Source organism: Corvus kubaryi, unplaced genomic scaffold (assembly GCF_017639235.1).
Source record: "Corvus kubaryi isolate FWS band 111438036 unplaced genomic scaffold, C.kubaryi_AGA036_p1.0 split1-131, whole genome shotgun sequence".
Classification (NCBI taxonomy): domain Eukaryota; kingdom Metazoa; phylum Chordata; class Aves; order Passeriformes; family Corvidae; genus Corvus; species Corvus kubaryi.
Genome location: NW_024582073.1, coordinates 26,418,442 through 26,444,592, shown reverse-complemented (window position 1 = coordinate 26,444,592; position 26,151 = coordinate 26,418,442). Strand labels below are relative to the sequence as shown.

The 26,151-nt window shown below is 43.9% G+C and overlaps 1 protein-coding gene and 1 long non-coding RNA gene across 3 annotated transcripts in view; one reads left to right on the top strand and one right to left on the bottom strand.

Annotated features, from left to right (window-relative positions):
- The window catches only part of POLR1A (RNA polymerase I subunit A), a 30,047-nt gene extending 28,681 nt beyond the window's left edge, over positions 1-1,366 (top strand). For both annotated transcript variants that reach the window (XM_042053604.1, XM_042053605.1), the window contains exon 34: positions 392-1,366. In XM_042053604.1, coding sequence (XP_041909538.1) covers positions 392-492 — 101 coding nt within the window. In that variant the 3' untranslated portion in view covers positions 493-1,366. The remainder of the gene's footprint in view (positions 1-391) is intronic.
- LOC121676727 lies at positions 1,203-26,094 on the bottom strand. Its single transcript, XR_006020566.1, has 2 exons — positions 25,504-26,094; positions 1,203-4,252 (listed from the first exon to the last, which is right to left on the bottom strand). It is a non-coding gene; the product is annotated as an uncharacterized LOC121676727 (long non-coding RNA).
- Between the last annotated feature and the right edge of the window lie 57 nt (positions 26,095-26,151).

Sequence of the window (26,151 nt, the reverse complement as noted above, 5' to 3'; positions counted from 1 at the left end):
TCAAGGGAATCTTTTTGGTTTTGCCTCATGTATTTTTTAGTGATCTGTTTAGTCCACAGGATGTGTTCACTGGAAGGTCAAATCTGTGTTCTCTTAGAATTCAGACTGTTTTGTCTTTCCACGTGGAATTGGGAAATTTTAGTAATGTGTGACCTAATTATTTGCTTGGACCAAAGATCGGGATGAGTTAATAGTTGTTGTAGGAGGGGTAGGAAGAGTTCTGGACTCCACTCCCAGAAATCCCAGTTCAGTGTGAACAGCAGGTGGCAGAACCTTTCTGAACCTGGGGGTGCTGAACCAGATGGCTTCTTGCACATCAACCAAAATGGTTTCTTTTCAGCACGAACCTTTGGGAACCTCCTAATAGGATTTTGTTTGAATTCTGTTGCAGGTGCCCATGATGAGCTGCGATCCCCTTCGGCCTGCCTGGTGGTTGGAAAAGTTGTCAAAGGAGGGACTGGCTTGTTTGACCTCAAGCAGCCCCTGACGTAGTGTTTGGGTGGTAACTTAAGGATTCTGATTGAAATGTTCATCATAAGAGCTGCATGTGCTCTGCAGCTACACAATGATGGCACATGCTGTGTCTTCAGACATCTTCCCTGTGCCAGTAGGTTTGTTAATCTGGATACCCAGGCAGCCTTATCTATTTAATGAGTATAGGAGCTAGCTTTTGATCCCAAGAAACACTTATTTACTGTTCATCAATGTAAAAAATGAGGTTATTTGTTTACATAGAATAAAATGCAGGAGTCAGTCTGGGTCTCTGGTTGTGCAGCAGTTCTGGCAGGCAGAAGTGAAAGCAGAATCTGTTTAATGCTGTTTGATTTTTGTGGGGCAGAATCCCATCAGGGTGGGCAGTGCCAGCTGCCATGTGGACAAATTTCCAGTGCTGGAAACAACATTCCAAACTGGCAGGTGTAGCTGGCACCGCTGTGCTGAACCTTCAACACTGCATTGAAGCATCTATGCTCAAGGCATTTCTTCTTCTTTTGCTGCACTTGGGTGCACTGCCATGACTTGCATAAGCTTTAGAGGATGCATTTTCCTATTCTGCTACTTCATTATTAAGAATAATGTGTCTGTGACACAGTTGTTAAATGTCTTTTAGCTGAAGAGTGGAATTCAGAGTTTTCATGGTTTTTGTAGGCATTTTCCAATGCTTTTTTATCTTCTAGGTAGAACAGATCTCACAACTGAGAGACTTGACTTTTGCTAAAGATCTATTCTTTAAATGCCAACATGGGCTGCTGTAGGAGTGACTACGCAAAAGACTCCTGTAAGAGTTACCAAAACAGAGATTGTAAACTATTTTTGCTTAAATATTCTGTATCAAAGAGGATATTTAATAAAAGACATTGCAAAGAAATATTCTGAATGCCCTATTACGTGGTTGTATTACCAAGGGGAGTTCACTTTTGACTCTGATGGCTGTTAAAATCACGTGGCCCAGGGCCATTTGTTACTTCTCTGAAATCAGACTCGTTTATACATTTGATTTTAATCAGGATGCACTGCACACAAGTAGTTAAAGCTCTGTGGAGTTTGCTCACTACCATCTAGGCAAGTTTTCTAACAGATCTCAGTGCCTGATCATTCTCACAGGTACCTCTGCACCAGTGCAAAAGTGCCACAGCAGAGAAGGGCTGCTTCCAGTGGGGCTGCACTGATGGGGGATCAGATCAGATAGTGGGAGATGTTGATTTGGGATTGTGAAAGAGCATCTGTGGAGCCTCCTGACTGAGCCTGTTCTCAGCCTTAGCCCCTTAAAATGGTGTCACATGTCCTGCCAATTGCACTGAAGCTTAACAAATGCATTAACTTAGCAGGTGTCCAGTTTCACTTTAAATCTCTGTAAAAGATTTCCTTGTTTCTTTCTCCAGTCTTAGCACCTGCTTTGTAGTTGTCAAAAACATGTCATTCAGCAAAGAATCATGAGAGACTCAGTTTGGTACAGTTTGGTAAACAGATGGGAAAGAACAAACATTGTACAAAAAGGCTTCTACTTGAAGGTTACATCTGTACTGCTACAGACAGTTTGGTGAGAGAGATCCCCAAGAGGTGTTCACAGTCCTGCAGTGAAGAGCATCTATGACATTTCCTATCTGGAGATGTGGCATCCTTTTGGTGCTCAAGAGTTTGATCTAAATGATTCATTCAAGTGGTTAGTCAGTGCTGCTCCCAGGTTATTTAGCACTGATGATTTTTAACTCGAGCCATTTGGAAAATGGCTCATTAGGCTATGGCAGGATGATCCAGCTTTCCCTTTCCGTGTTGAGTTGCCTTTAAAATTTTGGCACAGACCAGGATCCAAATCCTGATTCTGATTGTACTGAAGGAATTGGCACTGTAGGAAAGTCTCAAACACAATATCTTAGCTAGAGAAAGGAAGTAGGTGGCTGTCCCTGTTCATGGACGAAAGTGATAGGGGAGAAACACGACCTCAGATGAGAGGCCGTATCTCCAAGGCTGGAGAAAGGTAAGTATTTTGGCATATAAATGGGCTTATTTTATACTGTGAAGGAGAGGCAGCTGAGGTAGCAATTTCTCTTAATCCCTGGTGTGAGCTGGTTGGCTTGGGGATCATCTAAATTGCCCTTTCTGAGAAAGGAATTTTGGTTTGCTTAGAATTCACGTGTGTGCAGAAAACTGAGGTAGAAAAAAGTCCTGTTTCATGTAGTTAGAAAACTTTAATTTCTTTTCACATCCCATGAACCTCTATGCATCTAGATCTTTTATTTTAATGTGTCTTTACCTTGCACTCATTGCTCTTGCTGTGCAGTGGTTTTTGAGGAAGTGTGAGCTACCTACCCCCAAACACTGTGTGGAAAAAAGCTGCAATAACAGGTGGCCTAGTGGAAGGTGTCCCTGCCCACAACAAAGCGTTGGAATTACATGAGCTTTAAGGTTTCTTGCAACCCAAACCATTCTGTGGTTCCCACCCACTTGCTGATCCAGATTTTTTACCTTTAAAACAAGGATAACAAATCTTTTCAGTGTGTTGGTAACAGTGAATCAGCTTCTATTTGCACAGCAGTTGGAATATCAGCTATGTTCAATTTCAATAAATCATAATAGAAGGCTTGTTTTTCTCAGTAAATGAAAAGAATCCTAAATTGGGCAATGAGAATGGATATGAATAGGAATTAGTTCTTCTTTCATCTGGAAAGCAAAGCTAAATATTAGAAGACAGGGAGCAGAAAAGTTTGTTTTGCCAGGTCACTGGTTCCCATGTTGCTATGCTTGTGTAGGTCAGTAACCAGGCAGTGGCCACAACACAGCTCCCAGAGGTCTTTAATCACTCGGAGCCTTTCTGGACAAACCACTTGAAGCTTGCCAGTAAGTGCTGAAATCTGGAAGCAACCTCATCTGCTGAGGAATTTGGCAAGTGGGAGAGCATGTGGCATCTCAGGGACGCTTCCCACAAGGTCAGATTGTGGTGACCAGGCCGTGCTCCCAGATTTGGCTGGCGGCAGGCGGATGAAGCCAAAACAAAAATCTTTCTCTGGGATTAGGTCAGATGGGAGAACTTGTGAGCATTGCCTGTAAGGGTTGAGATGCAAAAAATGTTTTCAAGGTTTTGGTGCTGAATGTGGCAGTCTTGATCACTGGGGTGGATGTGAAGGTGTGAAGATGACTGCGGGGTGGGGGAGAATGAGCTCTGCCTCCCACAGCTTCCTGCGTGGCAACCAGCTCCCTCAGCCAGAGGGGAACAGCAGGAACTTTGTGCCTCATCAGTCCCTGCTTTGCCTTGCTCTTTCATATAGCACAGATGATGCTTCACCCTGAAGACCCCCGAGTTTTGCTTTGGTTTTTGGATAATACAACTAAAAGAGAGCAAATGGGATGTCCTTGACAGTGCACCCAGGGAAGAGGCAGTGACCCACGTCTGGTTGTGCCTGTGAGCCCAGGCAGTCACTGAGGACACCGGAGCCCTGCTCTGGCCCCTCTGCAGTGCCCTGAGGGGCTTCAAACCTCCCCCCACCAAGTGCACTAACCACCAGTACAGGAACATTTCAATTTTCTTGCTCCAAAACTTCTTGCTGCTGCTGGAAATAACACGCTGTTCACAGGGACAAGGGCAGAAGGAGGTCAGCTCCATTCCCAGAGGAAGAGAGGGGAAGCTAGGGCTTTCTTGGAAGACCAGAGAAACTTTTCTTCTCGTGTCTGTGCAGCCTCATCCGGAAGGGCGGAGAGAGATCCTGCCTCAAAACAGTATTGCAGTTACGTCTTTTCCAGGATTTAAGGCATTTTCCTGTGGTGAGAAAGACAGGCTTTGTAAGTCCTCAGGGAAAAGAGGGTTGTGAAGCCCTGTGAGCACTGTTAACTCCCTGGTGAGACAACCACCCAGCTCCTTCAGCATTGCCTTTCTATATGAATTCTGATTTACAGTGCAATACAGGTTTGATGAGGCCTGAGGATCCTCCCAGTGGGGACTGCACACCAGTACTGCAATCCTGGATGCTGAACAGGAGGTCTGTGGGGGTGCAGTGGGGTGCTCACAGGGCTGTAGGGTGGGAAATGAAGGTACCTAAAGAGCCCAGCTGGCTGCAGGGTCAAGGGGCAGCTAAGTAGCATTTTTCAGAGTGCAAAACTGATCAAGGAGGCATCATTAGAGCATCCTTCACAGAGGCCTGCAGCGCTGAGCTGAGCTGTCAGCCAGAGCCATCCCCACAGTCTGTTCCTGCTCCTGTTACAGTAGGTGCCACACAGCCAGGATTAAGAAAGCTGCTCATTAATGTTTTACAGTTTCCTGGCTTAGATCCCTCGAAAGAGCTGACTGTCCAAACTGCCCTGGAAAAGTTCTAGGTCTGATCACAGAGATGGAGAAGATGTAGAGCTGTTCCTGTTTTCCTAGGCGCAGTGTGCCCTGCCAGCCTTGAGAAGATAAATGATCCCCCTTGGTGGAGCTGCTTTGAGTCTGGTGGGGCTTGTGGCTGTAGTAACACTGCTGCTGTTGTTTGGGTTTTGGAGCCCTGCCTGGCACTACAGACAGAATAATGAGTGATCAAGAAGTAACAGTGGAACAGTACTGCAAACTGCAATAAATACAGAGATGCATTATTAATGGCACATTAAAACCAAAAGGGCAAGTAGAGCAAATTGTATGCTGGCAGCACAACAGCTCTGCAGAAAAATCCCAGGGCTGTCCCTTGAAAAAAAATCAAGTGTTTCGATACAGGGTTCTTCTGCTTGCGTTTTCCTGTATTTGTTCTGCCTGGGAGCCTGGGTTATTTCTGGAAGATGCAGAATTTGAGATGCATTTTAGCCCCAGTAGCCTCCTGAGTGTAAATAATGCTACAAATCAGGGCAGTGCCCTCAGCCTGCCACAGAAATCAACTGTGACTTAATGGATCTTCTTTGATTTTGGGTTAAGCTACAGAACTGAATTTTACAGGTGTGGAAAGACAGCAGAGTCTGAATTACCGCTCTTGCAAAGCTCAGGCAGGAGTTTGAGGCTGGACCCAGACTGGTACCAAGTGAGGGGCAGCAGCAGGAAAGGGCCCATTTCATTCCGTCTTTGCATAAACATCAGCACCGGGGACAGATTTATGGAATTTTACAATAACTGAAGCTCAGGCAGAAGCTTTTGGCTTTGTCTCATGTTCTGGGGCTGGTCCAGAGCTCTGGGGAGGAAAGACCTGCTGAAACAGCTCTTTTAAGGTTCTGATGCTTCTACACCTCCACTCACCATGGTGCAGATCTGCTCATTTATCTCTGGTACAGCCAGATCACGACAAACTCATCTTCCTCCATTAGAGACCAAGATAATGCCCATTTATGTGCTCCAGCTGAACAGGCCAGCAGCAACTGGGTGACACAAAGCATGTGGTGGGAGTACAGACAGACCCCTTTACCTTCACCACAGGGCTCTCGTTGACCCAACTCCTTGCCACCAAGTGGCTTCAGGTCTCTCTGTTGGCCCCTTGAAGCCAAGTCCTCGCCAGGCAATGCTTTTACAGTCTCAGCATTACCTTCCACTTGCAGCGGTTTCATAGGTGTAGCTTTGGCTTGCACAAACAGCCCTTACAGCTGAATCTCTAGCCAAGTCAAACCTAACTGTGTCCAGCTTAACTGCATTCCTCTGGTGTGTTCCTGGCACCCCAGTTTCCCAAGAGCCTCGCCCTTGCTTGGTGGTGATCATCCCTTCCAGAAGCCCACAATGGAGTTACCACTCCTGTGGTTCATGCTGGCTTGTCCAAGTGGGGCTGGTGCTCTGGGAAGGGGAAGTGTTGTGCCCTGTGCTGCTGCCAGGGAGGCAGGGAATGGGCACAGGTCACTGCTGCCTTCCCCTTGTGTTGCCCAAAAGCTTCTCCCTCTCATCAATACAGAAACCTGTTCCTCCCTTCCTTTGTGTCAAATTCAAGGAACTGAAACTAATTTGGCTTGTTTGGGATTTTTTTCTCTTTCCTGTCAACATCTGTCATACCAAACTGTTTTCACACTAAGCTATTTAAGAGAATGAGTCTGCTCATTCATTTTGGGCATGAAATGGGAGACCTGCACAGAGAGTGAATGACCAATGGCACATCCACCTGGTCAGGCCATGGAGTGTGAAGCCAGGCTGGGATTCATCCATTGCAGCTAATCCCAACATTACAGCCTGGGGACTGTGACACAGGGGTCTGTGTTTCCCAGGGCCCCTCTGACTGTGACTCTAAATTGACAGCTGGGCTTAATTCCACACTGTCCTACAAAGCCATGCGAGGCAAATATTTTATCCTCCTGGGATTCATGGGTATTCTTTTAAAGGAAATGTTTAAAATGAATCATAGAATCATTTAGGTTGGAAAAGACCTCCAAGATCATTGAGTGCAATCTTTGACCTTCTCTATTTTTTCTCAGCTTTAACTCATGACTCCTGTGGTGGTAACAGTCATGAATTTATGTCATGTGGCATTGGGGAATTCTTTCAGAGTTTTAATTCCTTGAAAACATTTGGGATTTTTTTTTTTTTTTGCAAGAAGTCTCATACTGTGATGGTTACCATTAAGGACTTCACCATAAGAACTCAGATCATTAAAGGCAGAAAACAAAGTAAACTCAAAAGATGTTACTCTTAAGAAACATTATGGTATCGGGTAGCCTCAGAATATGAATATCTGGGATCATTAATAATAAAAAGAAGGAAATACCTCATTTAAGTAGTAGTAAAGATCTTGGAAGATCGAAAAGGACACAGGTGAATGAACAGAAGGAAAGAACTAGTGGTCTGAGTTTCTGATAAGCAAAACAGAAAACCTCTTTTCAGTAGAAAGATGGGAATCCAGATACCATAGGCCTTCAAAACACAAAAGATCAAACTATCGAGTGTGTCTGTAGCCATGAGTATATCAGAGCTAGACTGTGTCCTGAGCCACTTTTGTGGCCAACAACCTCCTGCTGACAGTTTTGACAAAGAGGTTTTGCCCCTATTGCCTTCCCAAGCCACCCCACCCTGTCCACTGCTCTTCTGGCCTGGTGGGAGCTGCCAGGAAGGTGCCTTTCCCAGATAAGGATTTTTTTTTTCCTGCTTGGAAAATCTCCTGCTATACATGTGAATGGCAAATGCTGGTCCAGCCTCGAGAGCTGAGCTCTGGAGACACCATCTTGGTGAAGAAAGTCGATGTCCACCCTCTCCAAACTCCTCTGCACTTGCTGGGTGGGCCTGGGTCCACCCAGCCCTCAGAAGGTGACCAGACCTTTGTACCCAGCATGAGGTGAGAGAGTTAATTATTACTTGCTAGAACAAAATGCCAGACCCTGAGGTGAGGTTTTACTGTCTGGGATAAGTCAATACATGGAATTTACTTTGGTAACATCAGAGAGGGCTGGTAGTACAGCACAGCTCTGCAGTGTTCTCCATAGCATTGGCCAGAGAGGGGACAACAAAGGCTGGAGGACCCCAGCTGAGATGTCCTGAATTCCCAATGAACCTCAGTCCTAGTACCTCTGTGCCTTCTTGAGTGTCCCCCTTGAAACATTTCTGGCTGCATCCCTATCCTTCCCACCACCTCTCAGCACATTACCCATGACCCAGGCATCACCCTTAAAGGTGCCTGTCTCTCTTTTTTGGGCTGCGAGTCAACACATGCTGAGGATATCACGGATATGCAGGCGATTCACCTGCTGTTTATTTGGTCATCGCTGCTTGTCATGAATTAAAACCCCAAACCTCAGGTCTTTGCAGCCCTTTGTCAGAGCTGTCTGCAAAATCACCTCCTAGGCTGAAAAAGTACCAGGGCTGGGGACAGGACAGGGCTTGCAGAGGCTGTTTTTGAAGACAAATCAGGCTTCAAGAAAAAAAGGGAAGATGTGATGACGATTTGATACTGGCTTAATACAGGGCTTAAATGCCAGTGCTAAATTAGGGCATGACATGGATAGTGCTCAGCTGGTAGGAGGAAGGGGAAGCTGAAGGGCAGGAGAGTATCTTTAGAAAGGGCTCTCTGCTCCCACTTCCTCACTGCTGGTCTGGATCCTGATACATGCAGCTGTGCTAACCTTTGTACTTATGATATATGTATTAGTTATTTATACATATATATGCATATTATTCAAGAATATTCTTTCAGTTATGCCTCTGGGAGGATTTCACCCTGCTAAACCCAGCTGCAGTGAGCAGGGGGTTGATCAGAGCCAGCCCAAACCCACCACCTTGCTTTGCAAGCAGCATGTGCCAACTGAGCAGAGCAAAGGGCCAGCGGGCACCAGAGCTGTGAGATGTCCCCATGTGTTGCAGGCTTCCTTGGAGAGGGACTCCACAGTTTTAAATAAAATCTCTCTACTCCTTCCCAGCACAGCTCATGGAAAGGAATCACAGAATTATTTGGGTTGCAAGGGACCATTAAAGGTTTCCTAGTCCAAACCCCATAATAAGCAGGGACATTCTCAACTAGATCAGGTTGCTCAGAGCCCCGTCCAACCTGGCCTTTAATATTTCCAAGGATAGGGCATCCACCACTTTTCTTGACAACCTGTGCCAGGGTTTTACCACCTTCATTGTAAAAAACTTCTTCCTTATATCTAATCTAAATTCACCCTCTTTTGGTTTAAAACTATTACCATTACCCCTTGTTTTATCAAGGGGGACACTGCAAGTAGCTGACATACAATTAAATATTCTATGCAAAGCTGACAACAAATTACAAATGAGCAGGCAGAATTTGGAGCTCTTGTCACTTCTCAGGAGCAGTCCCTAATTGCACAGAGCTAGCACTTCGCTTCCCCTTCCAATTCCAACCTGTTTACTTGCTATCCATCATGCTGTGCTCCTATGTTTTACTGCAGGCAGCAGGTAGGAGAGATAGGAAGCAGTTGAGAATTTCTCCAGGGACACTTTATGGTTGTATTCTGCCAGGTGCCAGCTCTGAAACATCAGGCAGTTTGCACTCAGGCTTAGGAATATGGTGAGGACAATGATGGGCTGTTTGTACTGCACCATGCTATTTTTAAAAGCCCTGCCCCTAAGCTGAGATACAAACCCTTCCTTATGGCTGTTAGAAGTGACACACACTGCCTTCTCATTGATCCTTCCTCTTTTTAAAATTAATTATTTTTAAATTCTCAATGTGTTTCCTTTTTGTTAGTGGAAGCATAAAAGGTTATCTCCAAACTATGGTCTGATTGTATGTATGTGTATATATATAAGTACATCAATATACATATTTTTTGATGCATCACTTCAACTTTTCATGAAAGATTGAGATGCAAATAATATTCCTGAGGAAATCAGAAAACAAGGGTTGGACCCAGCAATCTAGCGTTACACAAACTGTGCAGCTCTGAGCGTGCATACAATTATGTGTATAAATACAAATAAATAAAAGACTTCCCAGTAATGAAGAAGTTAATCATAGTGATTTCTTTGCACAGCAATAACTGCTCATGCAAATAATCCCCTTGAAATTTGGTGAACACCTGCCAGCTCAATTGCTTTGACACTGCGTGCCACAAGGCAGTTTATTCATGTTGCCTTTGCAAGGCTGGGAATGAGCAACTGTGAAGCACCTGAGACTGATGTCCTCATGGCACTGCACATGTGGTTGTCTTTAAATCCAGTTTGACTAAGGGGCAAAGGAGGAATTTCCTTGGAGATGCTAATCCTGTGGCTTTTCTGGCTCTGCTAAGGATGGAAAACCAGAGCTTTGCATTGGAAAACACACATCTGAGTGATGGAAAGCTATGGAAAATGTGATTTATGATGAGGTTTAAATGTTGCAGCTGGGAAGTTTGGCTGGAGGTAGAGAACAAGTTGATCCAACCACCAAGAGAGGAGAGATAAAAATTACACAGAGCATTTTTTCAAAACACTTATTTGGCTGAGAATTCAAAACTACCACAGTTCTGGGTTAAACGAGTTGATTATTGACTATCTATAAGGAAAGGCTCCTTCTCCAGTGTATCTGCATCCAGTGGAGAAACACACACCTGAAAAATCATGCAAAACTTGACCTCGGAAATTCTGGCTTCCCTTCCCAATTCCAGGTTTGATGTTAAATGCTCAGCCAGAGGCAGATTGGTGCACCATGGCAGCAACCTCTCACTTCCCCTGCAGCTTATTCATCCTTTGGCCCAAGTGTCAGGTGAATGGTTTCATGAATTCCCATTCCTTTCCCACACAGACTTTTTACCAGCTGCTTAGCATATGGAACTCAATCCTTGCCCTTTGAGCATCCTCCACCCCAGCAACAGCACCAGGGCTCACCCAGACACTCCAGGCTTTGCCTGTGGAGGACATTGGCAAGAAACAGCTTTAACCACATAAAAGGAAACCATTTCACACCCAGCAACCATTAAACCAAGGAAATCCATGCCACAAGATATGTCACTGATGAGAAGTCTAAAGGGGTTTAAGAAGAGATTAGGCCAGTTCATAGAGGACAGGGTCCTCAGGAGCTCTGGGGCTGGCAGGCCTGGTCACACCCTCTGCTTCAGGAAATCCTTCCATCACTAATTGGCAAAGTCTGTGAAATAATAACAGAGAAAGAATCACCCTCTACCTGCCCTGTTTTTTAGTGGCGCTGTTGGAAAGTTATACTGGGCTATGGACATTTTTGACTAGACCCAGTGTAGGTATTTTTCTGGGGTTGCTGGATGAAACCCCTCTGCCTGAGCCTGTTGTGTGTGGCTGTGGTGAGGAGACATCAGGCCAATGTTATGGTGGTGTTCTACAACTGTTTGATACTGCCACGGTTAACTGGTTCAGAGCAATACAAACTCACCCAATACACACCAACAAGGGTTTCCATTTTATAACACTACTCATCTGCCCTACAGTGGTGTCAGGGAGCTGCTCCTTGCACAGTCCCTGTGCCTTGCACCACCACAAAAACCCAAAACTTTTAAGTCGAGACCGTTGTTTCAATATTTTCTTTATCTTTTTTTAGTCCTTGGCCGTTGATGCTGACAGTGTTGAAACACAAGGAACTGTATCTTCGCTCAGTTGTTTTGCTTCCCAAATCACTACACCTCTGGGAGAAGGTGAGCTTTCAGAAGGATGTGTCTGTGCTGTGATGCACTGCCTTGGTCTCCCTTTCTGATTCTGGGGAACACGACCGTGTTACAGACTCTTGCAGCCAGCCATGGGGTTTTCCTGGTTTTCTGAGCCTGCCCCTTGATGACCACTCTGATTTTGCCTTGACCCAGGGTTCAGTGCAGCCTGTTATTTCACTGACTTCCTTGTCCAGACTGCTGGGTTGGGACACCAGAGCTCCAGAGTTTCTGTGAGTGGTCCTCACAGATTCTCTGTTCCATCACCTTCATCTCCTTTCCAGCAGGTTTAGCTACTCAGAAATGCCATTCCCATAGTCAGTCCTGGCTTGAGGCAGGAGGTGGAACAAATGGTCTCTCCTTCAGTTCTAACTATTATCCTTCCTATTTAGGTTTTGTGGTTGGGGAGCTGGGTTATTCCTTGCAGTGGAGAGGTGAATTTAGAGTTAGCACTATGTGATGGTCCTCCCTGCCTCTGGATCCACCAGCATCCAGTGCAGTGCTGGGGTGGAGCTGCAGAAACAGGTGATTCTGGAAGTGCTTTCCTCTACGTCCCCTTCTTAAAGGCCATAAGGCTGCTTTTGGCTTCAGGTCTGACTCTCACCAACTAACTGTGCCATCAGGCTGTTGGCAATAAACCTGTGTACAAAGCAGGGTGGTTCTTGCTTCAATAAGTGTCCCGGTGGAGCCAGGTGAGGGCTGTGCAGAGTTACAGGCTAGTGCTAAGGCTGCTGACTCTGGCTGCTGGCAACGACCCTAGCAAGCCTCCCCTCGGAAACCACGAGACCAAACCCAGCCAGGCTGGGGTCTAAGGCAGCATGGTGGGAAAGCTGTTTTCAAATTCAGCTCATTAATCCCCAGCACACATGTATGCTCCAGCACAGCTGGGCTGAACAAAACCATAAATTTAGATCATTTGACATCTGGCCATAAAAAATGATGAATTCATGACTGAATGAATTATTTTGCTCTTTCATCCTATCTAGACTCCGATCTACATTAACTAAACCAGTCGGTGCAACTTTTCTAAATTGATTTTAAATTGACCTAATTAAAACAATAACAGTACATAATGGAGCTGTACTTAACCCAATTTAACCCTTCCTTAGATCAATTACACTAGAATTCAGTAATTTGCAGGCAGAAGCTAAAACAATATAAGAAAGAGTTGGGACAGGTTATGAACCCTTGTGATACAGGTACACTGAAGACCTCAGAGGAATGGGGAACATGCTGGTGCAAACTACCCATGGTTATAGGTGCAAATATCACCTGAGCTTCCCATCTGAGTTAGTCTGGAATCAGTTCACCTCATTTCTCCTGCTGCTCTTTGTTTACTATTAAAGTGGTCTTTAGCACTTTAGTGAAGGGCTTGCTTTTCTTTTCTCCCTGAAAGGAGAGAAGGAGTGAAGATATGTCAACTTATCTCTCATTTTCAGCAATGTTGCCATCCCTGACTAGTAATTGGTGTTGTCAAAGATAATCAGTAAAGTCAAAATTATCGTTACATGGCAGTGAGTGGGGTGTATGGGTGAGTGCTCTCCAAACCACTAAGACTTCATTAATTAGTGTTTAATAAGTACATTTGCTGAGGGGTGGATCTGAGTTACAGAAGATTAGGTTGAAGAGACGGGGAAATCCTTGCTGTGTTGCTCTACCTCTCTGGAAGTGGCAACTCCATCACTCATCACCTCCTGGTTCCTTTGATGAACTGAATTCTCTTCCAACTGGTCCATAAAGGCACCATTTCTTCCTGGCCTCTTTCCAGCCAGGTATCAACTCTCTCTTCCAGAAATCAGGAAGCTAAACATAAACCCAAATGAGAGGGAGAAGTGGAAAAGCAAGCAAGAATTTACTAAGAAGCCAAATATGTGGAGATAAAGCTAGAAGCAGGCAATGAGTGAGGAGAAGATGGGAACAAGCACTGGGCCACTCCATGCAGACACCAAACAGACAAGTATCTGCTGCTGCTCTGGGCAGGAAAGCACCTGGGCAGAAACCACTGCCAGCACAAGCCTGCAGACCATGCCCATGGTGTTGAACCAGTGGTATGGCAGGCAGAGCATCGCCAGGTGCAGAGAGGAAATCTCGTTCTTGTGAAACCACGTGGGAAGAAGTCATCTGGGAGACACCATTAAGGGAGGGTAAGAGTCAGCAGAGCCTTTTACAGACCCGGCACTGCTGGGGGGATGAGGGCATGTGTCTGTGCTGTTAGCAGAAGCAGTGCCAGGTCATTGTGCAGTCAGTTGAACACAGAGTCAGTTGCTACAGAGAAAACAGGTTCTGGTGAAGCACTTTTGTTCATGAACTGAGGAACAAGGAGGTGGCAGTGAGTCACTCTGCTGCTGTGATAGTCCCAGAAATGCTGCCTGGGAAAGGGAGATTTAAGGAGTAAGGTGGTCACTGCAAGTCTGGTTGCTCAATACACCCGGCTGACAGCCAAAGCGTAGAAGGAGAAAGTAAACGCTTTCTGCTTCACCTACGTGCTGCATCCAGTGTACAGCATGACACACCAAACAGGCTGAAGGCCAACAAAAGGCATGTCCAGAAAGCTGCTGGAAGTGGGCCAGATGTGCACGGTGGTCTGTGCAGAGCAGAGCCGGGTGCACTGTGCAGGCTGGGAAGCAGCGTGATTAATGTAGGAGACATGCACATGGCAGTAAAACCAGAGGGACGCTGCCAATCTGTGAGGAGAAACTAAATCACATCAGGAAGGTGAGTTTTTTTTGTTCCAGTTGTATACTGGAATCTCCTCATACATTCTTCCAGTGCCTGCAGAGACAAAAAGTAGCTGTAGATGAGTCAAAATTAAACATCAGAGAAGTGCATGTGCCCTACCTGGAAAGTCTGAACACAGTAAACTCTATCCTTAATGATAAAGACAAGGCTTATTCCTTTATTATTTTTATTTCCATAGAAGTCACAATAACTATTGGGGAACAATTGTATTTCACAAGGAGCACCACTTACCCTAGGGATGCCACATCTTGCCCTCAAAATGGGGAGCAGAGAAGGATCTGGACACTTGTATGCAGAGCATCAGGTAAAAGCAAGTGTGAAACAATGACATGATTGTTGGTATTAGATGACAAACCTGTCTCCCAGCTAAGTCTTGTTGTTGCAAATATTTTTGGCAGTGTCATTTTAAGCAGACAACCAGAGGAACAAGGCACTAGTTTGTCTCAATTTGCTACAGGGTGGTTGGATAAACGTCACTTAAAGGGACACCTGCAATACCATACCATTTTTAGTATGTTACTGATGATAAAGGGTCATAAAATTTTTAAGTTGTTTTTTTTTTTTTCCACAGATGACCTTTGTTTAATGAAAAATGATGGCAGATTTACTCAAAACAAATTGTAGTCATTAGAAGTTACAAAGAAAATGGAGTTGTTGCTCTCAGGTACTAAAATAAGACCTATACCAACAGCCATCATCTTTACCCAGCCCTTCTGGGCGGTTATGAACCTGGTGCTGAGAAGTTTTTATGGTCTGAGACTTCTGGGATTTTAATGCAAGTTCTCTTCATCCCAGCTTCATCCCCAGTGAAGGATGGGATGACACAAGCAATGTCAAACCCTGTCATTTGCAAAGACAGGAAGCACAAGGGTGCTTACATTGAATTAGATTAGATCTTCACCAGACCTTTTAGAAGAGTTTCTGCTGCATTAAAACTCCACTTTTTTTTGGTAGGAATAAGTAAAGATGGCTGGTAAGTAGACTGAGCTCTGTCTCCTTACCATTAATTAAATAGTAGCAATACTGATTGATAAGAAAGCCAAATACCTCATTTTCCAAAAGAGTTATCCACCTTACTCTTGATATCTTTCACCAGAAGCAAGAAACACCTTCCCCAATATAGGGTAAGTGATCAGAAGTATATAGATATGAATATAATTACTACAGAATACAATTACTTTATCAGCAACATCTACAACTCTAATCTGATTTAAATAACTGCATTCTATGATCTTCTGTGTGGTTTGCAAACTGGTGACTCCCTATGAACTCAGATAAATTTTTACATCTCTGCTTGCTGCTGCTGCTGAAGAAAAGCTGTGATGAGGTGACTCACTGCCACACTCATGCATGAACCATCTGAAACATCACATTTTTTCATCTCCAGTTCTGCAGATCCTTGTTCCTGTAATGACTAATTAAATTAGCTTTTTTTTTTTAGTTTTCTTTTCCACTCTAGTATTTTAATACTGTTCAACCTTGCTCAAGGCTTAAGACAAGGTCTGTGTATCTGCTTGCCTGACCTTGTTTATCTGAAATTTGATTCTGGTTTCTCTTGAGGTTCATCTGACCCAGCCTCCAGGCCTCCCACAGTGATGTGGATATTTGAGCCAGGTGTTCTGGGCTTCCCTTGGCAGCAGCCAAGAGAAATAGGCATATTTAAGGTAGGATTGACTCTCCTTCATGTAGCCAGGTCTGCAGCAGGGTGCTAAGACCCCACACGATTATTACATTCCCCACAATCATATGTGATTGCATCAAACATCTCCTAAAATCAAGGGGGACATTTGCAATGAATTTTATTATGTCTTTTCATTACTGGCTATGGTAGACATGTTTGTCAACATAACCACAGTGAGTGCAGTCTACTCCAGCAAATCCTCTGGGAGAGTGTCCCACCAATATTTCTCTCAAAAGAAGTCATAGAAAACATCTTTTCATTTAAAGACTGAGCCTGGCCCCTATGGCCACAGCAGTGGTGAATGTCCTTAGTGCTTGCTGTTTGTTATGGAACAGAAAATTAGGATAATAAGCAATTCTGGATTTCCCCTGAAGCTACTTCGCCTTTATGCTTGTTAATGCATTGCTTTCTCTCTAATGTTTTTAAACTAGTAAACTTCAGAACAGTAAGTATTTAATAGTGACATAAGTGCACTTCCATTTGGGGCGGGAAATAAACTATAATGATGTCAGGATGTTTATACTAAAATGTTTGTGGCTTTTCCTGGTAGGATGCCTCTGTGAAAGAAAACCTCATGCAAACAGAAAAGTTCATACCCCTAATTAAAGCAGTAATAATCTTTACAAGCGATTACAATACTAAAGGCCAGGCTGACATCCCCAAACTCCTACTGACAAAGCTTGCTGCCTGTTGCCTTGCTTTCAGCTGTGCCAGAAAACCTCCTGACAAGTGAACTGGAAGCACTTTCAGAGGCAGAACTGCAGTGTCACTCAGCTGCTCCGGCACTGGTTGTGCTCCAGTACCAGCACCAGCACAGCGATGCTGCCACGCCTTAGGTCTTCTCTGCTTGAAGTGTTAAACGCCACCCTAGGCCTACAAAGGGAATTCTTTATAAAAACTAACTTTAGGGCTAACAAAGGGCTCACTGGTCTCTAATCAGGGAAAGAAAAAGTCTGTAAAAGGGCATTTAAGCAACCAGTATCTCTTCTGCATTAATATTTTTGGATGTTTTTGGAAAGTTTTGGAAAGACTTCTTTCTTCTACCATTCTCAGAGAACAGATTCCTGGCCAGTTAAAGTCTCAGCTCAAAATAAAAAAGGCTTAGGTTGACCTCGGGTTGCATCCCAGAGAAGGAAATGTCTTGGCTCTGCTCAGACTGCCACGGAAGGAAGCGCTGTGAGCACTGTCAGAGAGACAGCAATTGCTGTTTTGATAGAAGGGATAAAGGGCAAAAAGGGAATATAGCAGGGAAACAGCAATGTTGGTGGAGGGGATGATGCTGCAGCAATGCTATAGGGAAGGGAAAATCCAGGAAAAGCCCTGGTCCCTCTCTCACATTTGGTGCTGTGATGCAGGGCAGGGATGGGCAGCCCTTGGGGTACATTACAAGAGACTGTGACATCCTCTTCTATCTGCAAGGCAGACAGCTCTCAGCAAAGCAATGCAATGTGAACTGCTGCCACATTCACCTGCTCCAGAGTACATCAGTCCATCCCAAGTACTCCCCATGTTCCTGTAGAACTGGTGTCCTGCAGTTGTCAGCTCATGGAGGTCACGTGTGTTACTATGCAAGACTTAAAAATAATACTCAAGCAAGGTAAATGACAGCTTTTCTTTGATAACAAACAATGCAAAAATAACAAAATGTGTCTCTGCTTGTGTTTTAAAACACAGCGTGCTTCCCACTAATTATTTTGATGCTTTCTCACTCAGCCCACCCTTGAAAGCAAAGATTAAACCTGCAGTGTATTCTCTTGGACTGGCCACAGAGCTGTATGCGTACTGCTGCTGCACTGAGGCAGCATCTAAATGCCCAGGACTTCACAGCCTTTAGCCACAATCTCTCAGCAACAAACCTTGCAGCAGAGAGTGCAGAAACAACATGCATTTCAAAGATGCATTTTTTTTGTTTTTTTAACAGAAATGAAAACAGAACGGAAACAAAACCAGAAAGAATAGACAATGCAAATTTAAGTTAAAGTAAAAACATACAGACGGAACATCCAAAGCATGGAGAAGGTCCAAAGATACCTCCAAGCAATCCTGCAGCTGGGTTTTCATGTTACATGCTTTTGCAGGAAGAATTCTTCATCAATCTATTACAGCATCAAAACCATAAGTCTGCTTCTCCATCTGAAATGCCACACCTTAAGCAAGTCATTTGGCAGCAGTGGGAAGGGTAAAACTGGAATGTGTGGGCTCAAGGCACTTGGTTTTGAATTGGCACACCAGCCTAGCTGGCAAATAAAGCTTCTCTCAGCTTTCAGTGCTGATTTATCCTGGTGCAGGCACAACTTCAGTGTTATTAGTGAGCGAGCATGATTTAACATTTGTGCATTTCTAGGAAGAGCAGTTTCATTTCTGCTGTCAGGATAAGACATCTTCCACGTGCAGGAGGTATTGGTGGTCTTACTGCAGTAGAGAGGATGGCAGGTGAGCCCACCCTCCAAAGGGGGAATCCTAGAAGGACTGCTGAGCCCCCAACTCTAAATGCACACCTTGCCTCCCATCTCTGTATTTTTAGGGCAAGACATGGGCACCCACTGGTCCTTGCTGGAACATCTCCCCAGGTCTACAGAGAAATAGTGGAAGGAAGACCTTTTCCCCAGAGCTTTTGAACCAAAATAATCTTATTTAACAATGACTTGCAGTGGCCTGTCTTGATGAGTACTGCTCAAAACCAAACCTGAGCCTGAGAACGGGGGAAAAGAAAGAAATAACAAACAAGATCGTTTGGACCCCCACAGAAGATGATCTGGTCGTGTCTGACCTACACATCTGTCCATACAACGGCAGACAGGTGGGTCCCAGACCATGCTGCCCTTGCTGGGCTTGGCACAGGTGGGGGAATGGAGATATTTGCTGGGGCAAATCTTTGAGAAAATAGCCTTGTTTCTGGAGGAGTCACTTAGGGAATTTCTGTGGCTGGTATATGAGATGTGCCCAGTGCTGCACCAATAACCCCATGCTCTCAGAGCTTGTGTCCTTCCCCTCTGGACACCAGAGAGCAGCCTCACATCTCCACAGTACAAACAGGACTGTTCTGATCTGTCCCTCACACAGTCTCCATTTTGCTGTTCTTTTTCAAGCCTTTTAATTGTTTTGTCCTGCTCTGATTCCTATTATGGCACAAAAAACTGTGTGCTGTGCAGAGCATGCTTTATTTAATTCGTTATGCAGTTTAGAGAAGTAAAAGAAACTCTTCAGTAACAGATCCTCAGCAGATCCTGAAAACCCTGCATAAACTCTTGACATGGCCAGGTACTATTTATTCACAACATAACACAAAGCAGGACCCTCTCTGCCTGTGGCACATTGTCAAAATACGCTCTTCACGCTTTCTGCAGCTGAGAAAAGCCTTGATGGGTTCTGGTAATTGCTCTCGCATCTGTCAGGCAGTGCTAAACCAGCTCTTTCCTCCTCCTCATTACTCCTTTGGGCTTACAGAAAGCAGAGAAAATGCAACACGTGTTCACAGAAACAAACATGTTTGGGTGTGTTAGGTTGGTTGGAGGTCAATGGTCACCCTTCAGTGCCTCACATAAGAAAAAGACCCCCTCTTCCCAAAGCAAAGACACAGACTTTGATCTCAGGACATCTCCTGGGACCTGCCCTACAGTTGTACCTGCAGTTCAGCAGTTGTAGCCTTGCTGCCCAGTCATGCATTATATATGCTATGCTCAGACAGAGTTAAATTAGGACTTTACATTAGGTAAAAAGACTTTTGGGAGAGCATACACTAATGCAATCAACAGCATGCACATCTGCTCAGTTTTCCATATCTCATCACTGCCTGCAAGAAGCCCTTCTAGCCCTGAAGCAGAGCTAATAAAGCACTTTCCTCTTGTACAACAGCTTCACATCCACATCAGCATGACGGTGTTTGTGCAGGGCAGCTGTAGCCTCAGGGCAGTTCTCTATTTTATCACTCCATTGTGGCGGCTCAGCCTTTCTGGCAAGCTGCCATTCTGCTGCTCACACTAAGGAAGTATCTTTTGCCTCTGGCTCATCTGGAATACAGCTCAGGCAGCAGCAGTGCTCTTGGAGGCTGCCAAGAGGAAGGGACAGGAAGTTTCCTTCAATCACAGCCTCATTAGACTCTTCCTTTTCACTGTTCCAAACACCGCAGATCTGGTTCACCTCAAGCAAAGCCACTGTGAAGATTAGAGTGATGGTTTTCGCACCAGTGCTTTTTAGCCGTTCACAGCAGGCTGAACCAGTGAAAACACCGGTTCTGCTTTGCAAAGTTGGTATCCCAGATTGGCTGTATTTTGTGTGTCTGAGCATGGGCATGAATGAACGCAGCCTTGCCATGACTTTGCTGCGAGATACTAATCTATGAAATTTAAATGTACACAGGAAAGGATGAAGGTGAAAGTAAAGGATTGGTTGAGAGATCTGATTGCAGCCCTCCAATACCTGTGAGGAGGTCATCGAAAAGAAGGAGGCTCCTCTTGGGGTCCATGGTGGGAGGATGAAGAAACAATGGGCATCAGTTGAAACACAAGAGATTCAGACCAGATATGAGAAAGCTTTTTTACTCTGACAACACTGAAGCAGTAGGGCAGCCTGCCCAGGGAGGTTGTGCAAACTCCACCCTTGGAGATTTTCAAGTCCCAGCTGGATAAGATCTTGAGTAACTTGGTCTAACCTCAGAGCCAATGCTGCATTAAGGAGATCGGAGAAGAGACCTCCTGAAATCCATTCTAACCCAAATTACCATATGATTCTAATGTGTGTCATTTATCTGCAGAGTAACTTATCTACAAAATGATAGACAATGTGCCTTGAAAGTTTGCTTAACTGATAAAGAATGGCAGAATACAGAGTGTGGTCAGTGGTGTGCACATACTTCCTATTCAACAATTCTTTTTTTAGGTCTCTGCTTCATATATACCAAAGGTTACAGAGGATGTACTAAGCAAACAGGGTGACCAAAACCACAGTGTTGAAATTTAAACCAGCAGGTGATAAGTGCTTACACTTCACTCTGAAGAAATCCAGTGATTTGCCTAAACCAAACTGAGGAACAAAATGACAAACTTATCAGTAGTCTTTATTGCATTTTAAAGACAACTGCTACAGAAACGGCACAGGAATTAGTAATGTTCTAGAACAAGAAAGCTAAAATTCACTTAAATACAAAAGACAGCTTGCTAAACAAATCTACAGACTGTTCCTTTTACTTGTTGTTTTAGATTGATTTAGTTTTCTATTTTAATTTGGACATTTCCAGGGAGGGCTGGGGCAAGGGAGGAAGAAGAAGAAAGAAAATAGAAAAGTCTTTTTGGCTTGGGCTGCTATGATGATATTTCGTATTTCTGGAAGTGGCAGACCACAGTCTTGGGCCACGGTACACTCCCTGGCCAGCTAAGCCACAGAGGAGGAGCTTTGACAACCTCCCAAAGCTGTTTGTCACAGTGGGCTGGATGCTTGCTTCCTCAAGACTGCTTCACTCCATGTGCTCCTCTCTTAGATTTCTTAGAAAAACTCTTAGACATCTACAGTATCATAAAATGATTTAAGGTTATACTTGCTCTCTGTTACTAATGCTTTGTGGTATTAGGTAATTGCTTAATTGAGCATTTAGAAAAGCATTAATATATTTTTCTCTACAAATGCATTATTAATATATACATTACAATCTCTGCTGTTAACACTTTGTACAATTATTAATAGACTTAAAACACTGTGAACTGCCTGAAAATATTTTCTGCTTGGAAAAAGAATTGCAAAAGGACACAAACCATACCTGGTATGATGGTATAATCATACCATCATTATAAATTAAGTATTTGTATTGATAATTCTTCCTAAGCCTGTCTGCACCATTTGCAGTGGGAAGTATGAATATTTCTATTCTGTTTCACATTAATTCACAAAGCCAGCTTAGACGGTTAAAGAATTGCTTTGCATCCACCCCTTTGGACCACTGACTTCTCCACCATACAATGTATTGCTTTTCTCCAGAGCAGCACACTACCTATAACATCACTCCTTCCATGTAGGTTTTATTTAGGATTGCACTGACAACTTGCATTCTCCCAGAAATGAGAAAGGCACTACAGCTACAAGTGTTAATTTGTTTTTAATGCTCCTTGGAAGAACACATTAAAGATTTTAATGAGATTTTTTTTCTCAAAGCAGTAGGCAGTGCCAAAAATCCATGCGGGCTTAAATACAGTACTAAAAGCAGTGAATACAGTGAAAGGCAAAACAAAAAGGAGGTGCAGAAACCCTATACAATTACTTAATGACCAGAAATAGTTTGGGGAGATTATAACAGCTGGATGATCTGGGGTTGGGAGGTAAAAATAATCCTAAATCTATAAAAACTGAGTTGGGTGAAAGCTCCACCCAGCCCAGCAGTTTCTGACAGAGGTGGGTAAGATACGAGTAGAAAGACAGAAAGAACAGGGCAAACACGTTCTGTACTTCCCCAAAATGCCTTTCCAGCTCCAGTAACTTGCAAGTCAGGAACTTGCTGAGTTAGATCAGGAGTCTTTGATGATTCTCCAGCTGCTTTTTAAGTCCATGCAAAGTTTTGGTACCCACTATATCCTGAAGCAAAGACTTCTGGCTTAACTATGGACTGAATGAAGCATTATCTCCTCTTGTTTGTTTTGAACCTTCCAAGTTCTACTTTCATTTACTGTAACTCAGTTCTTGTGTCTGATAAGTCAGTGAACAGTCTGGATTTCTGGTCCTTATTTGGATCTCTGAAGATTTTACACAGACTTTGATATTATCTCTACTGCAGACTGAAGAGATCCAGCTAAGTCAACCATGACCCGTTTGAAAGCTCTCCTACTATCTGATAATTTTATTGATTTTTATTAATCTATTCCAGTTCTACCATACTATTTTTGGGATAGGGACACTAGAACTGCACAGGCAATTAAAGATGCAGGTGCAAACAGGGATTTATCCAATGGCACTTTTATCTCTTAAAAAATTTAAATTTAAAAACCTCTCTTAATAAATTTTAATAATAATCTTAACAGTTCTCAATTTCCATTTTGATCACTGCAGAGCTCTGAGCTGATGTTCTCACAGGATGACCTCTCACCACCTCAAGGCCTTTTTCCTCACTGGTAAAAATCAACTCAAAGTTCCTCAGTATATATGTGAAATCAGGATTGGTTTTTTCTCATATGTCAGCCTTTCATATTTATCAGATTTTAATTTCATCTGCCATTTTGCCACGGACTCTATTAGTAACAAAGTCATTCAGTTTTTCTCAGTTAGCCCTACCCTAAATAGCTCATTATCAGCAACACATTTTGTAAATCACTACTGACCTCCATTTCTGTCAGTTATTTGTCCAAGTTTCATTTCCATTAGCAGCCTTGTTTTTTACTTCCTTTGGGGAGGAATCCTACTGATTGCTTTTGGAAACCATCATAGACAGTTAATTGAATCTTTGTGGTCCGTGAGCCTGTTGACTTCTTCAAAGAAAGCTTTCCTGAGACACTAATTTGCTTTAAAAAAGCCATAATGATTTTCCCTAATGTGTCATCTTCTCTATGTGCCCACTAAGTATTTTCTGTTCTTCAGCATAATTTCTACTTATTTGTCTAGCAAGGACATCAGGCTTCCAGGTCAACAGCTTCCACAGAGTGTTCTCCAAAATCCTTTAAAAAATCTGGTGTCACACGAGCAACTCTCCAGACCCCTCTGATGACAAGGTAGCTTTAAGGGAGAAGTTAGAGACAGCAGTTAGTACCTGAACCACTTTGCCTCTGAGCTGCTTGAAAACTCTTGGTTGAACACCATCTGGTCTCAGCAGTTGGCTGCTGCTCACTTGTAAATTTGTTCCTTCATCTTTTATACTTACACTGTAATCCGAGACATGTTTTCCTAATTATTCTCCTTAAAGAAGCTTCCCAGTATTGGAGTTATCCCATTTGCAAATGAAAAAATAAATTCAGATTTTCTTTCATGGCTGTATCTTCTCCAGATGTTTCTTCAGTATATGAAACAATCTATTTGCCTTACAGAGCTGTCAAACTCCAGCAGGCTCCATGATTTGTTCTAGGAAAGACTTGCTATTATTTCTTATAACTTTCGGAAGCCGACCCTGAAACTTTCTTCTGGATCCTTCTCACAGTTTTGTACTTAACCCATCAGAGGTTATAGTCTTTCCTTTTAGACCCCTTTTAATGAAAGGTGTGTCTTGTCTTACATTGCTCCTCTGTTTTTGAAAAGAAAGCAGAATACTACTGATTTTCTTTGTCATGGTGCTACAAGGGTGTTGAAACCAAGGATGCTACAGTTACTCCTACAGTGTGGGTCTTTGTCAATAATATTATGACACTCTTTAGGACCAGGGATTTCTTTTCCTCTTCTGGCTTCTCAATGAGCAGTCACAGAATGCTTCTAAAGGTTAGCTCCAGCCCTACCCCCTCCTGTGACATTTATCCAACTTAATTTGAATTATTCAAGTTACTTATGATTGTGTTTTCTACCTCAGACTCTGATCTCCCTGCCTTGTTAGCTGGACTGGTGATGCACTCCTAGTACTGCATTTTTCCTATTTATTTCTGGGACTTCAATCCACTGAGACCTTATCTTATTTATTGACAGAATTAACTGCTAACTGAAGAATCTTCTAAGCTTTCTTTAAAATACACTAAAATTCATCCACTGTCATGCTTTGTCCTGCCTCAAAAATACAATACAATACATATCAAAACTGATTGTTCACTTTTCCTGTCAGCTTTCCAAATATGAATATAATGCATCTTTGATGCATCTTTGCTACAGCTGCTTGCAAAGCCTGGTTGTCTCCTGGCCAAAGCCCAATGTGACAGGCCCTGGGACACCCTTGTGCATGCCTGGCTGTACAGTCGGGGTCTTTATTTACATCCTCTGGCTTCATCTGAGAGTCCAAACTAATGAACAGTTGCTTGCAATTAAGGAGGAGGACTGGCGATAAGAGCTAATCCTAAATAAATCTTCTGTTCCTAGTTGTGCCAATGTGTGAAACAACAGAGCAGAGAATATTTTGTTTCTGATTTGTATATGTTTTCTCTTGAATCGTACCAACAGGCATCAGGGATCTGCCCTGACTACAATTCAAACTATCAAACAGCCAACAGAACAGTATCTCATCTGCTGTAGAAACAAGAGATGTAGTTCAACAGGAACTGTGAAGAAATGACCAATAGAAGGATAAAAACCACATCTGTGTTTATCTTGTATAAAATTTGAAAGCATCTAAGCCATTCTGCTTCAGGCCACGCGCTCATCCATCCCTACAGTAAGGGAACATTTATACACCAGTCAAAAAATGGTGATTGTTTTCAGATCTCCTTGTGCAGCAGTTCTTCTGACAGGAAAAAACCGTATCACTCCTTTTTAATTGAGAATGGCACCTCAGAGACAGTTTTATCCCACCTTCTTTAAGGGCAAGCTTTTCCCCTGTCTCTCCTGACACAGCCTCTGCAGTGTGTTATGCTCTGTACTACCAGCACTAATAATTAGCAGCTGCCAGTGCCTGGAATCGCTGATTGTTTTGCATCAGTCATCTAGGTTAGGGAACAATCTGTAGATACTATAGCAGTAAGTCAGATATTTTAAAATATATATTTAAAAAAAAAAAAAAATCCTACCATCACACAGACTGTAATGACTTAATCCATGTTCCTGCTTCATCAGCTTTTCCTCATCCGGTGCCCAGGCTTCCTCGCTCTGCTCCAGTGGTTTTCCAGCTTTTATTTGGTGGTGCAACTTGTGACTTCTAAGGCCATGGTCAGATGGCTTTACAAGGTCGTTTCCCCTCCCTTGCAAGGCAAGCAGCCGCTTACACGAGTCTACAACTAAATTACTTTTTTTTTCACACATTCTGTGGCTCGTCTGGTCACAGAAATGAAGATTCCCTAAAACAGCTGCAGAGAGGCCTGAAAGCCCTCACGCACCAAAGCTCCTGGGAGTATAAGGCACATAATAAAAACAGCTAAAAACGCTATGATTTTGGGGGACCGCCCTCGTTCTTCCACAGGGGCCGAGTGAAGGCACCGGCAACTAGGAGGGGGCGCGGGTCCCTTGGCCGGGGGGCTGTGCATGCGTGTGGGAAAATCTCCAAACCCACTACTGCGGGGGGAAAAAAAAGGTGAAGAAAGCGCTTATTTGTAACACTGCCAGCGCTCAGCGGCTGCGGGGCGGAGCGGGGGCTGCGGCCCTCCACCGTCCCCGCAGCGCTGCCGCCGCGGCCGCCCCTCAGCGCGAGCGGCGCCCCCGCCCCGCGCGGCGCCGCGCTC